Here is a 14,549-nt window from a genome sequence, read left to right as displayed (position 1 = left end):
CAATTGTGCTATGTATTATAGCAAACACAGTGATGGGAGTGATATAAGCACAGGTTTGGGGATTAAGAGGGAGCATCTTAAAGCAGATTGCAGGACTGAGAATGATATGTCATGGTACCTCCTCAAATGATCTTCTCTACTGTTCAGCCTTGTTCCTCTGAGATGAGAAGGCAGAACCTTCTCTTCTTTTCTCCTCTAATGCCTAGTAAGACGTAGTACTTTGCTGTTAGCATACTTGCCTCTGCCTAGAATGTTGGTCTCCACTCTAAACTTCTGCACATCCGTCAATAGTGTGCATGTTCCTTTTTTGGCTTTAATTCAGGTCAGAATTTACCTTCCAGGCTGGATGCGGTGGCTCATGCCTGTCATCCCAGCATTTTGGGGAGGCCGAGGTGAGAGGATTGCTTGAACCCAGGAGTTCGAGACCAAAGCCCGAGCAATATAGGGAGACCCTGTCTCTACAAAAAATTAAAAATTAGCCAGGTGTGGTGGTGCATGCCTGTGATCCCAGCTACTCGGGAGGCTGAGGTGAGAGGATCACTTGAGCCTGGGAGGTTGAGGCTGCATTGACCTATCATGGTACCACTGCATTGTAGCCTGGGCAACAGAGTGAGACCCTGTCTCTCAGAAACAAATCAAATAAAATAGAATTCTTCTGTGAAAACACTTACTCTATTACCTCCAGAGATGCAATGTGCTCCTACTTAAAGACTTTTACAGCAGCTCATTTCAAGTTAAGTTATGTCCATTTCACACCACCCGATAGTGTGCTCATACAGGACAAAGGACCAACTTAGTCACCTGTATCTGGTGCCTAGTACTGCGCATATTGTAGACACTTAATGTTGCTGAATGAGAAAACCTTTTTAATCCTTCAAAAAACGTAATGGCAGTTCTAAATTACCTGTGATAAGACTGCATATTCTGAAACATCAAGTTTTGTTTGTTTTTGTTTAAAGCCTGAATTTATTTTAACAATGCTTGGTAATACTATTGATATTTCTCATGCCAATTAGAGGCTCTGGCATTTATGTATGTCTTTGTTTAAGAGAGAATATAGAAACAGATTAACTGTTAATTTGGAATTTGGGGGCATAAAATAACTGCTAGTGAAAATAAAAGAAAAAGTTAAAATTGGCCAGGCGTGGTGGCTCATGCTTGTAATCCTAGCACTTTGGGAGGCTGAGGCGGTGGATCACGAGGTCAGGAATTCAAGACCAGCCTGGGCAACACAGTGAAACCCCGTCTCTACTAAAAATACAAAAAAATTAGCTGGGCGTGGTGGCGGGCACCTGTAATCCCAGCTACTTGGGAGGCCGAGGCAGGAGAATCACTTGAACCTGATTCAAGTTGTGGTGAGCCGAGATCGTGCCACTGCACTCCAGCCTGGGCAATAGAGCTAGACTCTGTCTCAAAAAAAAAAAAAAAGTTAAAATCTTAAATGTTAAAGAAGTAGTTTTTGCTTACTGTGTTTTGTTTGTAGGTCAAGTCTGGGTTCTTCCATGAAAGTGATTCCAAAGCTGTTGCTAAATCCATTAGAGACCGGGTGACACCGATAAAGAAGACAAGAGAGAAGAAGCCTGCTGGCTGTTTGGAAGAACGCAGGGATTCTCAGTGCAAGTCTATGGGGAATGTATTCCCTCAGCCCCAGAATATAACTTTGCCCCCTGCTCCCACTCAGCAAACTGGGGCTGAATGTGAAGAAACTGAAGTTGATCAACATGTTAGACAACAGCTTCTACAAAGAAAACCACAGCAGCACTGCTCCTCTGTTGCAGGTAACACAGTTACAGGTCGTAAAAGCAAACACATGTGCAATTATATTCCCTAATCTTTATTTATTTTGAAGGGCAGTGGTCAATGGCGCATTCTGTTTCTTTTCTTTTTTGTGTATTTGCTTGTCTTTAAATAGCACTTCTGTGTTTTTCAGAGCATTCTGTTATCTATCATTTTATCAAGCCTTCAGAAAACCCCCAAAATAGACAAGCCAGCTAGTTTCCTTATTTTAAAATTAAGAAACTGTTCTGTTAAGTGATTCTTCTAAGGTGCTAGTTGCAGAAGGATTATAATCTATCATGTGGTTTAGTTTGGGGTATAAATAACCTTATTGTCATTTTTGAGGGTCTAACATAAATCTTTTTTTTTTTTTTTTTTTGAGACAGGGCCTTGCTCTGTCACCCAGGCTGGAGTGCAGTGGTGCGATCATGACTCACTGCAGCCTCAACCTCCCCAGGCTCAAGTGATCCTCCCACCTCAGCCACCTGAGTAGTTGGGACTACAAGTGCATGCCACTACACCTGGCTAATTTTTGTATTTTCTTTTGGTAGAGATGGGGTTTCACCATATTGGCCAGGCTGGTCTCAAACTCCTGGGCTCAAGCCATCTGCCCGCCTCAGCCTCCCAAAGTGTTGGGTTTGTAGGCATGAGCCACCACGCCCAGCCACATAAATCTTTTAATAAAGAAAATTTAGAACTAAAGATAAAATTTATTCCTCAAGAAGGAATTTTCTAGTCTTTAAGATCCTTTGTATTTTAGAAGGGACCCTCAAGTATAACATTAACACAATTCCTCTAATTTTCTGCTGTAATGCATTTTCTTTTCCAGAAGGACACAGTATTTGCATAGTAATAACCTATTGTTCTACAAAGACAGTATTCTAGGTTATAGGAGAAAGAGAATATGACATATTTTACTGAAATCCTTATGTCAAGAGTAGATTAGTTAGGGATATATGTGACATGGCCAGCAAATGGAGTTGATTTTTGTCTGATTCTCTGTTTTTAGGTTTGCTTTACTAAGAAAATTTTAGTTATACTACAATGTCAACATTTCATTGCTTGATAAGAGTTTACATGCCGGTTTTTGATTAATGCTGTAGTGTAAATATTTTATTTGAAGCTATGTCAGGTTCTCAGAGTAAAAAAGCTGTTAAAGAAACACCATTACCTATACCATTTGGACATTTTGTGCTTCAAGTTTTCCCTTCTACTTGTTACTTATTTTCTTTGTTATAGGTGACAATTTGTCTGAGGCAGGAGCTGCATCAGTTATACATTCAGATACTTCAAGTCAGCCCAGTGTAGCCTATTCCTCAAATCAAACGATGGGCTCTCAAATGGTTTCTAACATCCCGCAGGCTGAAATAAATGTCCCAGGACAAATTTATTCATCTCAGCAACTAGTAGGACATTACCAGCAAGTTTCAGGGGTGAGGTGAACTGTTATATTTAAATATATAATCAGTGTACTTACTGTAAATGGGAAAGTTTATCTTTAATCTTTTTTTTCCCTTATTTTAACAGTTACAGAAGCAGCCAAAGCTGACTCAGCCGCAGATTTTGCCTTTGGTACAAGGTCAGTCCACTGTTTTACCTGTACATGTGCTTGGACCAACAGTTGTTTCACAACCCCAGGTTTCCCCATTAACTGTTCAGAAGGTCCCACAGATAAAGGTAAGACACATTTTAGAGGTTCTGTATTCATTTAAATAAATTTAATACTGCCTAGATTTTCTGACAGGCAAAGGTTCTCTTTTATAAATTCATTATAGTTTAGAGAAAGGTCACCAAAAGCTAAAAGTTGTTTATGCTTTCCTTCACCCAAGACATTCCTCTTTTTGTGTGTGTGTGTGTGACGGAGTTTCACTCTTGCTGCCCAGGCTGGAGTGCAATGGTGCAATCTCGGCTCACTGCAACCTCCACCTCCGAGGTTCAAGCGATTCTCCTGCCTCAGCCTCCCAAGTAGCTGGGATTACAGGCATTAGCCACCATGCCCAGCTAATTTTTTGTATTTTTAGTAGAAACGGGGTTTCTCCATGTTGGTCAGGCTGGTCTCAAACTCCCGACCTCAGGTGATCCGCCTGCCTTGGCCTCCTGAAGTGCTAGGATTACAGGCATGAGCCACAGCACCTGGCCCAAGACATTCCTCTTAATGTGCCTAACATTGTGTAACTAGAATCTTGAGATACTGCTTGTATAATTGGAGAAGAAACAGAGAAGTCAGTATATGTGAACAAAAGATTTATTTAGGACTGATCTCTTCCTCTTATTAATGATTATTTGTTCTTTGTATTAAACTTTTCCAACCTGATTTGAACATAGAGGGATGTATGTTGCAGTTAATTAGAAATAGTATTTCATAGATTTTCATAATTTTTAGCATGTTCATCTAAACTCTTGTTTTGGTTCATGTTTATTTCTGTAGGAGAAATAAGAAGTGTTTTTGTCTTTCAGACTCTTAAAGTCAGCATTATTCATTTCTGACAATGAGTTAACAGTCTTTGTGTGAGTTTATATATTAAGACTGTATCCTGGTTCCCTAGGTTATGGATTCTGGATGCATGGTTGCATTTTTCTTTGCCATTACCCCATTTTCTCCCCTCACTTCCTACCATACCTTGCATTTGTCTTCCCTCTCTAGGAGTGAGATGATCTGATAGCTACTAGCTAACAGAGAGTGCCTGGTTTAGCTAGCTGCTGGTGCATCTTTTAAGAAATTAGTATATTATCAGTTCATCATCAGACTTTTAATGATTACCACCTTCTGGGGATATGAAATAAAATAAACATGATCCTTGCCCTCAAAGAGCCCAGTCTTATAGGGGAAAGCATGCATGTACTTGACAAATGCCAGATGCATTTAAAATCTGCTAGGGGTAGATTTGATTTGATATAGTTGAAGGTGCCAGATATTTGACTAGTATTTATAAGTGATATGGTGCCTATTTGTAATTGAGCTCGTGTGGGAGTTTGATTTGCCTCTTTCTAATCCTATAATGCAAAGTGTGTTGAATCGGTGTTTAAATTTAACTTAGGTTCAATTTACATAAGCATACAGGTATGTGTATTTTAAAATGTGTTCCAAAAATTTAATTATCAATGTGTTATTTGCTTATTTTAAAATAAAGCCCATAAAGTTATGAAAAAGAAAGTGAAAAATTACTTGTTATTTCTCCAGCTAGAGACAGCTCATTGTTTTTTTGTTTTGTTTTGTTTTGTTTTTTTGAGATGGAGTCTCACTCTGTCGCCCAGGATGGAGTGCAGTGGCGCGATCTCGGCTCACTGCCACCTCCGCCTCCCAGGTTCAAGCGATTCTTCTGCCTCAGCCTCCCGAGTGCTGGGACTACAGGCACGTGCCACTATGCCCGGCTAATTTTTTGTATTTTTAGTAGAGACAGGGTTTCACCGTGTTAGCCAGGATTGTCTTGATCTCCTGACCTCGTGATCCGCCCGCCTCGGCCTCCCAAAGTGCTGGGATTACAGGCGTGAGCCACCGCGCCCGGCCGACAACTTATTGTTTATGTTTGAGGTATAGCCTTTAGATTTATCTTTTTTTCTATGTACACATGTATAACTTTGTTTATATATATACGTGTATATCACATACATAACGATTTTTTGTAGCCTGCCCTTTTCACCTAATATATAGAAGCCACATAAGCAATAACTTTGATTATATGGGTCTTTTTATGAGCATGGTAACCCAAATTCTAGGAATTATTGCAGCCAATCGGTATTTATTTCTGCCAATTCTCTCCTTTCTTCCTGAGAGAGTATCTATATTCATTTTAGGAATGATACTGAAATCCTTTGAGCTTTCTCATGGGACTTCCACTGTCAGGTGTGTGACGATGTCAGATTCGGATACTCAGAATCTCTGCCAGGGTTTGAATGAGTTACACAGTAAATGCAATAAATAAGAAACCATGAGTGTTATACTGCTGTCACTGGTCTCAACCCCTTAGTGTATTCAGTTAACTAGCATTTACTCATGGTATTAAGATTTTTATAGGACTAATGCTATACCTAGCACCTTTTTGATAATTTGCTGAAATTTTTGAAACATAGCATTATTTTCTCTATCAGTATGTCTGGGAAAGTCCCATTAAAATGGGCATAGTATATGCATTTATAATTTGAATTCTCCTTGTACCTGTAGCTGGCCTTTGGAGCAGATAGAAAAACTTTAGCCCAACCTATGACTTTAGACTTGTCAGTTACTGGAGTTCCACAACCAATCCTTTCTTTCTTTTTTTTTTTAGACAGAGTCTCACTCTGTCACCCAGGCTGGAGTGAAGTGGTGTGATCTCAGCTCACTGCAACCTCTGCCTCCTGGGTTCAAGCAATTCTCCCACCGCAGCCTCCCGAGTAGCTGGGACTACAGGAGCATACCAGCATGCCCAGCCAATTTTTGTATTTTTAGTAGAGATGGGGTTTTGTCATGTTGGCCAGGCTGGTCTTGAACTCCTGGTCTCAAGACATCTGCCCGTCTGGGCCTCCCAAAATGTTGGGATTACAGGTGTGAGCCACCATTCCCGGCCACAACCAATTCTTTCTGCAGTTTCTCCTCAGATATTGTCTGCTTCACAGATGACTTCCCAGCATCCAACAGTTGGTCTTCAACTTGAGTGTGATCCTAGAAGTGGGAATTAGGCATTAACCAAAGCACCAGCTGCCAAACTTCTAGTTTCTTACCGGTTAATCACCCTCAAGCTTTGTTGAATCATTCTTCTGTCCAACATGTGAGCAGTGCACAGAATGCTGCTGGTACAGCTCAGCTCCCTTCTAATTCCATTGGGGGGCATTCTTCCCAAAAGATACATTCAGTATCACAGCCATACCCATCGGAAGTCTCTAACTTCAGATTCTTCAATGCCACAAAGCCAGACTGTGCGTTTGAAGGAGCATTGTTTCCAAGCCTCTATTCAGCAACAGTTATTAATTTTACAACCTAAGATTTTGGCATCTCTACAGAAAAATTTTCAGCAGGATTATATTCTGCAAGAGTCTGAAGCTCTTGCAAGTCAGCAACAGCCAAAGAGTGGTATTGAAAATGTGATTCAGTCCCTGGAACAGCCTTCTTATTCTGTTCAACACACTTATCCAGGGCCACCTGCAGGATTATCATCCTTCCCATTGAAGACTCCTGAGCAGCTGCCCTTTGTGATATGTCCCCAGGAACAAACTTCTTACTCATCACAGCCAACTTACTCAATTCAGGCTCCACTACATAAACAGCCTGTTTATTCACTGCCAGTCCTGGAGCATCCTCTTTACACTGTACAACCACCGAGATCACAGCCAGCCTATTCTATGCAGACTTCTTATCCAGTCCCAGCTGCAGTACAGCCCTCATATTTGGCAAAGACTCACGTGCAGCCTGCTTATCTAGTGCAACCTCCACTTCAGTCACCTTTTCCAGACCAGGCAGCATATGTAATCCAGGCAGCTTACCTTGTGCAACCTATGGAACAGCCTGCTTATCAGGCACTGTCTCTTGAGCATGTATCTTATTTAGGACAAACTGCTTACACTATCCAGACAGCTGAACATGCAATCTTCATAACCCAGCAGGCATACACAATAAGCCCTCCTGATAGCAAGCAAGTACACATGACAGACAAACTCTGCAGATCAGAAGTTATACTCTGTACCACCATTTGTAGCACAGACTTTTGAGCAACAAGCCTGTTTAACACAACCCCAAGGTAGTTCTTCTTCAACATTGGAACAAAGGATGTATTTAATATCAACCTTAGATACACGGACACGTTCTACTGAGCCTTTATTTAATATCCAGCTTTCAGCGACTCCATCCCAAGCAGATGTCAGTTTTGGACACCAGGAGCTAAAAGCTCAGGCCCAGTCAACTAGCATTATATCTCAGAGGGCAGTGGAAGGACAGCTTCAAAACCCTGAGCAGGTGTCCATTCAGCAGGCCTCTTCACAGGCACAGATATAGCCCCCACATTTCTCAGCAGTTTTCCCAATCACATCTAGCACCAAGCCAGGTTTCTCACTTAGCTTTCATTCAGCAGCAGCAGATGACTCATTCATCTCATAGACAAGCACAGGAAACCCATCAGTTGTCTACTCAGGAAGGCCCCATAAATCAACAGCAATCTTTGTTTAGTCAACATGCTGCTGTCCAGCAGCAGGTACCTCATTCACAGGCACCTAAGCAAGTTCAGCCGTTAACCAGGTATTCCAAACACCATTACACACATGGTCCAGATTATACATCCGTTGCAAGAACAGTTGCAACTGGCAGCCCTGGAACAACAATATATAATACGGCCTTTAGAGCAGCCTCAAGTACTTCAGGCACTAGACAACAGTCAGACTTTTCCCCTACAGAAAAGCCTAGCACAATACCAGCCAGCATACATCCAGCAGCAGTCTGCTGACCAGCCACAGTGGTAGCCATCTTACAGCTTAGCACCTGTTTCTGGGTCATCAGAGCCACAATTACAACAGCAGACCCTCTGTCAAAGCTCTGGGATAGCCCTTCCAAATCAGCAATCTTCAGTTCATCTCCTGACACTTAGCATTCTGGTAGACGCTTCCACTGCTTTTCAGAGCATTTCTATGTTACACACACAGCAGCATTTACAAGGCCAAGAAATTCCAAAGGTAAATCCTTGTGGGGGAAAATGAGGATGATTGTGATTTTTCTGTGATATTTAAGGGTCAGGATGATAGTCAACTATAATAGATATAGCACTTCAGTGGAAATCACAGTCCGTGTTCCTGACTCTTTTCCTTACTTACTGGGTGACCTTGATTCAGGTCTTTTCTAAATGTTCTCATCTGTAAAGTGTAGGGATTAGACCAGATGACTACAATTAAAAAAAAAAATTTGAGGACCTACTTAGGATATAACAGTGAATAAAATACAAAAACCCCTTCTGTCATTGAGGTTTGTTGTCTAATGGGGAAAGATTGTCAATAACCATTATAAAAAGGAAATTATATAGTACAAGGTGCTTTGGGGAAAATGTAGAGCAGGAAAAGGAGGAAAGTGGGTGGCAGTTTTAAGGAAGATGGCCATCAGATTAGGTCTCATTGAGAAGGTAACATTTGAGCAGACACTTGAAGGAAGTGAGGGAGTCAGTAATGTATATTTCAGACAGAGGGAATAACAGGTGCAAAGGCCCTAAGGGAGAAGTTTATCTGGCATGTTTGGAAAACAGCAAGGAGGCAAGTGTAGCTTTCCAAGATCCTTTAGTCCTAAAACGTTTGGAACCTATGGTTCTCTTATTGTTCTACATTTATAATAAAGCATTTGCCTTTGTGAGATAATACTGTTGAGTGATTCTTATTGCCAAATACTATTCCAAAGACATTACATGTACATCCTCACACCAACCCTAGGAATCCCATTATTTATAAAATCTCCTCTTCATCAATACATTATAAATTTATAATGGATTTCAGTATGTGTGTGCTGACTCCTAACAGGACTGAGTGAGAATAAATAAAGATCTTTGCAGCTGAAGTTTCTTCAGACAGGGGCATGCTATTCTGGGATTTATGATTTTAGATTAAGGGGTTTAACAAACCATTTTTTCTTCTTCCTTTTTTTTTTTTGTTTTTGTTTTTGTTTTTGTTTTTGTTTTCCTGCACTACACAGATGTAATTAACAAAGTATTTTGGACTTTAATGTTCATTCTGTGGGCAGATTGCATGTGTTGTATACTTTCCTTACCTAATTAAAAAGTTTTCCCCGACATCTTACTAAGAAAAATTTGAAATATACAGAATATTGGAAAAAATTGTAGCAGTGAAAAATTACTTGTTATTTCTAGAGACAACTTAATTGTTTTTTGTTTTGTTTTGTTTTATTTTTTTGAGATGGAGTCTCACTCTTTCGCCCAGGATGGAGTGCAGTGGCGCACCTAACACCTAAATTATACAGTTAACTTTTGCTCTATTTGCTCTATCACATACCTATTTATCCCTTTATCCCTTTATTAATCCATTTTATTTTTCTGGTGCATTTCAAAGTTTAAAGGAAGTTGCTAACATCAGTATACATCATCCATAAATACGTATCATTGACTAGAACTCAGTATTTATATTTTTTAGTTTATATACAGTAAAATGCATAAATCATAATTCATGAGTTTCGACAAATGCTTACACCTGTGTAACCCCAACCATTATCAAGACATAGAAGAGGTGTTGACAGCCTTTTTCTGTAAATGTCTAGATAGTAAATATTGTAGGCTTTGCAGACTATATAATCTCTGTTGCAGCTACTCAGTTCTGCTGTTCTATGCATGAAAACAACCATAAATATGTAAACAAATAGGCGCGACTGTGTTCCAATAAACCTTTGCTCACAAAAACAGGTGATGTGCCAGATTTGGCCTGAAGCCTTGCCCACCTAATAGAGAATACTGCCATTACTCCAGAGAAAGTTCCCTCATGCCCCTTCCCAGTCAGTCTTCTCCACACCCATTAGAGTCAACCGCTGTTGATTATTTCTTGTTGTTTTTTGAGACAAGGTCTTGCTCTTTTGCAAAGGCTGGAGTGTAGTGGTGCAAACACAGCTCACTGCAGCCCTGACCTCCTGGTTCAAGCCATCCTTGCACCTCAGCCTCCCGAGTAGCTGGGACCACAGGTATGCACCACTCCGCCTGGCTAAGTTTTTAATTTTTTTGTAGAGATGGGGTCTTGCCATGTTGTCCAGGCTGGTCTTGAACTCCTAGGCTCATAGAGTCTTCCCACGTTGGCTTCCCAAAGTGCTGGAATTACAGATGTAAGTCACCATGCCTAGCTAATTTTTTCACCATAGATTAGCTTAGCCCATTCTAGACCTTCATATAAATGGAACAATATAATATACATTCTTGTGTAAGGCTTCTGTCATTCAACATGTTTTTGAGATTGATCCATGTTGTGTATGTAACAGTAGCTCTTTTTTTTTTTTTTTTTTTTGAGATGGAGCTTCGCTCTTGTTGCCCAGGCTGGAGTGCAATGGCGCGATCTCGGCTCATTGCAACCTCTGCCTCCCGGGTTCAAGTGATTCTCCTGCCTCAGCCTCCCGAGTAGCTGTGGTTACAGTCTTGCACCACCACGCCCAGCTAATTTTGTATTTTTAGTAGAGACGGGGTTTCTCCACGTTGGTCAGGCTGGTCTGGAACTCCTGACCTCAGGTGATCCGCCCAGCCAGCTCTTTCTTTTTTTTAACTGCAGGATAATATTCCATTTTATGAATATACCAAATTTGTTTATCTATTTTACTATTCACCAACAGCTAAATGATTTCTAGTTTTGGGTTACTGTGAATAAAGCTGCAACGAACATCCCTATATAAGTTTTTTTTTTTTGTAAACATGTTTTCATTTCTCTTGAATTATACCTAGAAGTAGAATTGCAGGGTCATAGAATAAGTGTTTGACTTTTTAAGAAATGGAAGTTTTCCAAATTGGCTGCACTAACACCAGCAATGTATGAGAGCTCCACACCCTCACCAGCATTTTTAATTTTAGTTATTCTAGCGTCTGTATAGTGGCATCTCATCGTGGTTTTAATCGGTATTTCCCTGATGACTATGATGTTGAGTACCTTTTCATGTATTTGTTGGCCTTTGTATATCTTTCTTTGTGAAGTGCCTGTTCAAGTCATTTGCCCATTTTATTTGCCCTTTTTATTATGGACTTACAGAAATTCTTTATATATTCTGGATTATACAAGTCCCTTCTCAGATACATGTTTTATAAATATATTCTCCAGTCTGTATATTGCCATTCATTTTTGTAATGGTCTCATTTAATGAGACAAAGTATTTAATTTTGATGAAGTCTGATTCATCAAAGTTTTTCTATTGTAGTTACCACTTTCTGTGGCCCATGAAACCTTTGCCTACACCCAAGTTACAAGGAAACTTTCATATGGTTTATAGTTTTATGTTTAAGTCCATGGTTCATCTTGAATTAATTTTTATGAATGCTGTGAAGTAAGGGGTCAAGGTTCTTTTTTCTTTCCTCTAGGAATATCCTAACAGCTTCATCTGTTGAAAAGACTTCCCTTTCTCCACATCTCTACCAACACTTGTTATCTGTCTTTTTTATTGTAGACATCCTGGTGGGTGTGATGTGGTATCTCATTGTGGTTTTGATTTGCATTTTTCTGAAGACTAATATTGTTGAGCATCTTTTTATATGCCTATAGGTCCTTCATGTATCTTCTTTTATTGTCTTTGGAGAAATAGCTATTGAAATCCTTTGCTCAGTTTTTGTTTTATTATTTTATTTTTTGTAGAGTTGAGGTCTCGCCATATTGCCCTGGCTGGTTTTGAACTCCTGGTCTCAAGCAGTCCTCCCACCTTGGCCTCCCAAAGTGCCAGGATTATAGGCATGAGCCACTGCGCCTAACCCTTTTACCCAGTTTTTAATTGGGTATCTTTTTGTCTTTTTATTGTTGAGTTATGAGTTCTTTATATATTCTGGATACTTAGACCATTATCAGATGTATGATTTACAAATATTTTCTTCCATTCTGTGCGTTGTCTTTTCACATTCTTGATGGTGTCCTTTGTGGCATAATTTTTTTTTAAATTTGATAAAGTCCAATTTCTCAATGTTTTCTTTGGTTACTTTGTGCTTTTTGTGTCATATCTAAGAAACTATTGCTTAATCCAAGGTCATAAAGATTTTCTCCTATATTTTCTTCTAAGAGTTTTAAATTTTAGCTCTTAAATTTGGGTCTTTGATCCATTTTGAGTTAATTTTTGTATATAGTTTGAGGTAGGGGGCCAATTTCATTCTTTCCACGTGGACATCCAGTTTTTCTAGTGCCATTTATTCAAAAGACTATTCGCCCATTGAATAGCCTTGGCACCCTTGTTGACAATAAATTCACCATAAAAATATGAGTCTTCCAACTTAGTTTTCCTTTCTCAAGATTATTTTGGTTCCTCTGAGTCCTTTGCATTTCCACATGAATTTTAGGATCAGCTTGTCAAGTTGGGTCCAAAAAGCCAGCTGGGATTTTGATAGGCATTGTGTTAACTTTGTATATTGCTTGGGTAGTATTGTCTCTTAATAATATGAAGTCTTCGAGTCCAAGAACATGGATGTCCTTTCATTAAATTAGGTGTTCTTTAAGTGTTGGCAAAGGTGTGGAGAAAAGGGAACCCTTGTACACTGTTGATGGGAATGTAAATTGGTGTAGCCATTATGGAAAACAGTATGAGGCCAGGTGCAGTGACTCACACCTGTGATCCCAATGCTTTGGGAGGCTGATCCTCACACGAGGATCACTTTAGCCCAGGAGTTCAAGACCAACCTGGACAACATAGTGAGACCTCCTTGTTTCTACAAAAAAATTTAAAAATTAACTAGGTGTGGTGGCATGTATCCCATAGTCCCAGCTACTCTGGAGGCTGAGGCAGAAGGATCCCTTGAACCCAGGAGGTCAAGGCTGCAGTGAGCCCTGATTGCACCACTGCACTCCAGCCTGGGCAGCAGAGCAAGACCCTGTCTCAAAAACAAACAAAAACAGTATGAAAGTTCCTCAAAAAATTAAAAAAAAAAAAACAAAAACAAACCAAAAAAAACAAAAACCTACCTTACAATCCAGCCATTCCACTTCTGGGCATATATCCAAACGAAAAGAAATCAGTATCTTGGCATACCTGCACCCTCGTGTTCATTGCAGCTTTATTCACAATAGCCAAGATATGGAAACAGCTTAAGTGTTGACAGATGAATGGATAACAAAAATGTGGTGTGTGTGCATATACATGTATATGTATGTGTATATATATGTATATCAAGAAGGAAATTCAGGAAATCAGCCACTGAAAAAGAAGGAAATCCTGCTATTTGTGACAACATGGATGAACCAGGAGGACATTATACTAAGTGAAGCCAGATACATAAAGATACTGTATGATCTTACTTATATGTGGAATCTATAAATATCAAACTCATAGAAGCAGAGAATAGAACAGTAGTTGCCAAGGTCTGAGAAGTAGGAGAAATGGAGAGACTTGGTTAAAGGGTGTAAACTTTTACTTATAAGATGAATAAGTTCTAGGGATGCAACATACTGTTTACTTGAAATTTTTTTTTTTTTTTTTTTTGAGTCAGTGTCTCACTCTGTTCTTCAGGCTGGAGTGCAGGGGTGCAGTCTCGGCTCATACAACCTCTGCCTCCTGGGTTCAAGTGATTCTCATGCCTGAGCCTCCCAGGTAGCTGAGACTACAGGCGTATGCCACCATACCCAGCTAATTTTTGTATTTTTAGTAGAGACGGGGTTTCGCCATGTTGTCCAGACTGGTCTCGAACTCCTGGCCTCAAGTGATCCGCCCACTTCAGCCTACCAAAGTGCTGGGATTACAGGCGTGAGCCACTGCGCCCAGCCTTAAAAGAGATCTTAAGTATCCTCACCACACATACATGTACAAAGGGTAACTTTGTGTTGTGGTCGATATGTTAATTTTATTGTGGTGATCATTTCACAGTGTATATGTATAGCAAATCATCACATTGTACATCTTGAATATATACAGTTTTTATTTGTCAATTATACCTCAATAAAGCTGGGGAAAAATAGTTAGTTTTTAATTTCAGCAGTATTTTGTAGTTCTCAGCAAGCAAATCTTTTTTTTTTTTATTTTTCAACTTTTATTTTAGAATCAGGGAGTACGTGTGCAGGATTGTCACAGAGGTATATTGCATGATGCTGAGGTCTGGGGTATGACTGAACTCATTACTCAGATGTGGAGCATGATACCCAATGGTTAGTTTTTCAGCTTT

General features: G+C 39.8%; 1 protein-coding gene across 10 annotated transcripts in view; it reads left to right on the top strand.

Moving 5' to 3' along the window:
- Nucleotides 1–14,549, top strand: part of WNK3 (WNK lysine deficient protein kinase 3) — a 172,127-nt gene that overhangs the window by 62,392 nt on the left and 95,186 nt on the right. For all 10 annotated transcript variants that reach the window (XM_045384307.2, XM_005593675.4, XM_074029851.1 and 7 more), the window contains exons 8-10: nt 1,484–1,778; nt 3,016–3,209; nt 3,304–3,453. In XM_045384307.2, coding sequence (XP_045240242.2) covers nt 1,484–1,778; nt 3,016–3,209; nt 3,304–3,453 — 639 coding nt within the window. The remainder of the gene's footprint in view (nt 1–1,483; nt 1,779–3,015; nt 3,210–3,303; nt 3,454–14,549) is intronic.

Source organism: Macaca fascicularis, chromosome X, assembly GCF_037993035.2.
Source record: "Macaca fascicularis isolate 582-1 chromosome X, T2T-MFA8v1.1".
NCBI lineage: Eukaryota > Metazoa > Chordata > Mammalia > Primates > Cercopithecidae > Macaca > Macaca fascicularis.
The sequence above is the reverse complement of the archived record's forward strand: the minus strand, read 5'-3'. Positions and strand labels throughout refer to the sequence as shown.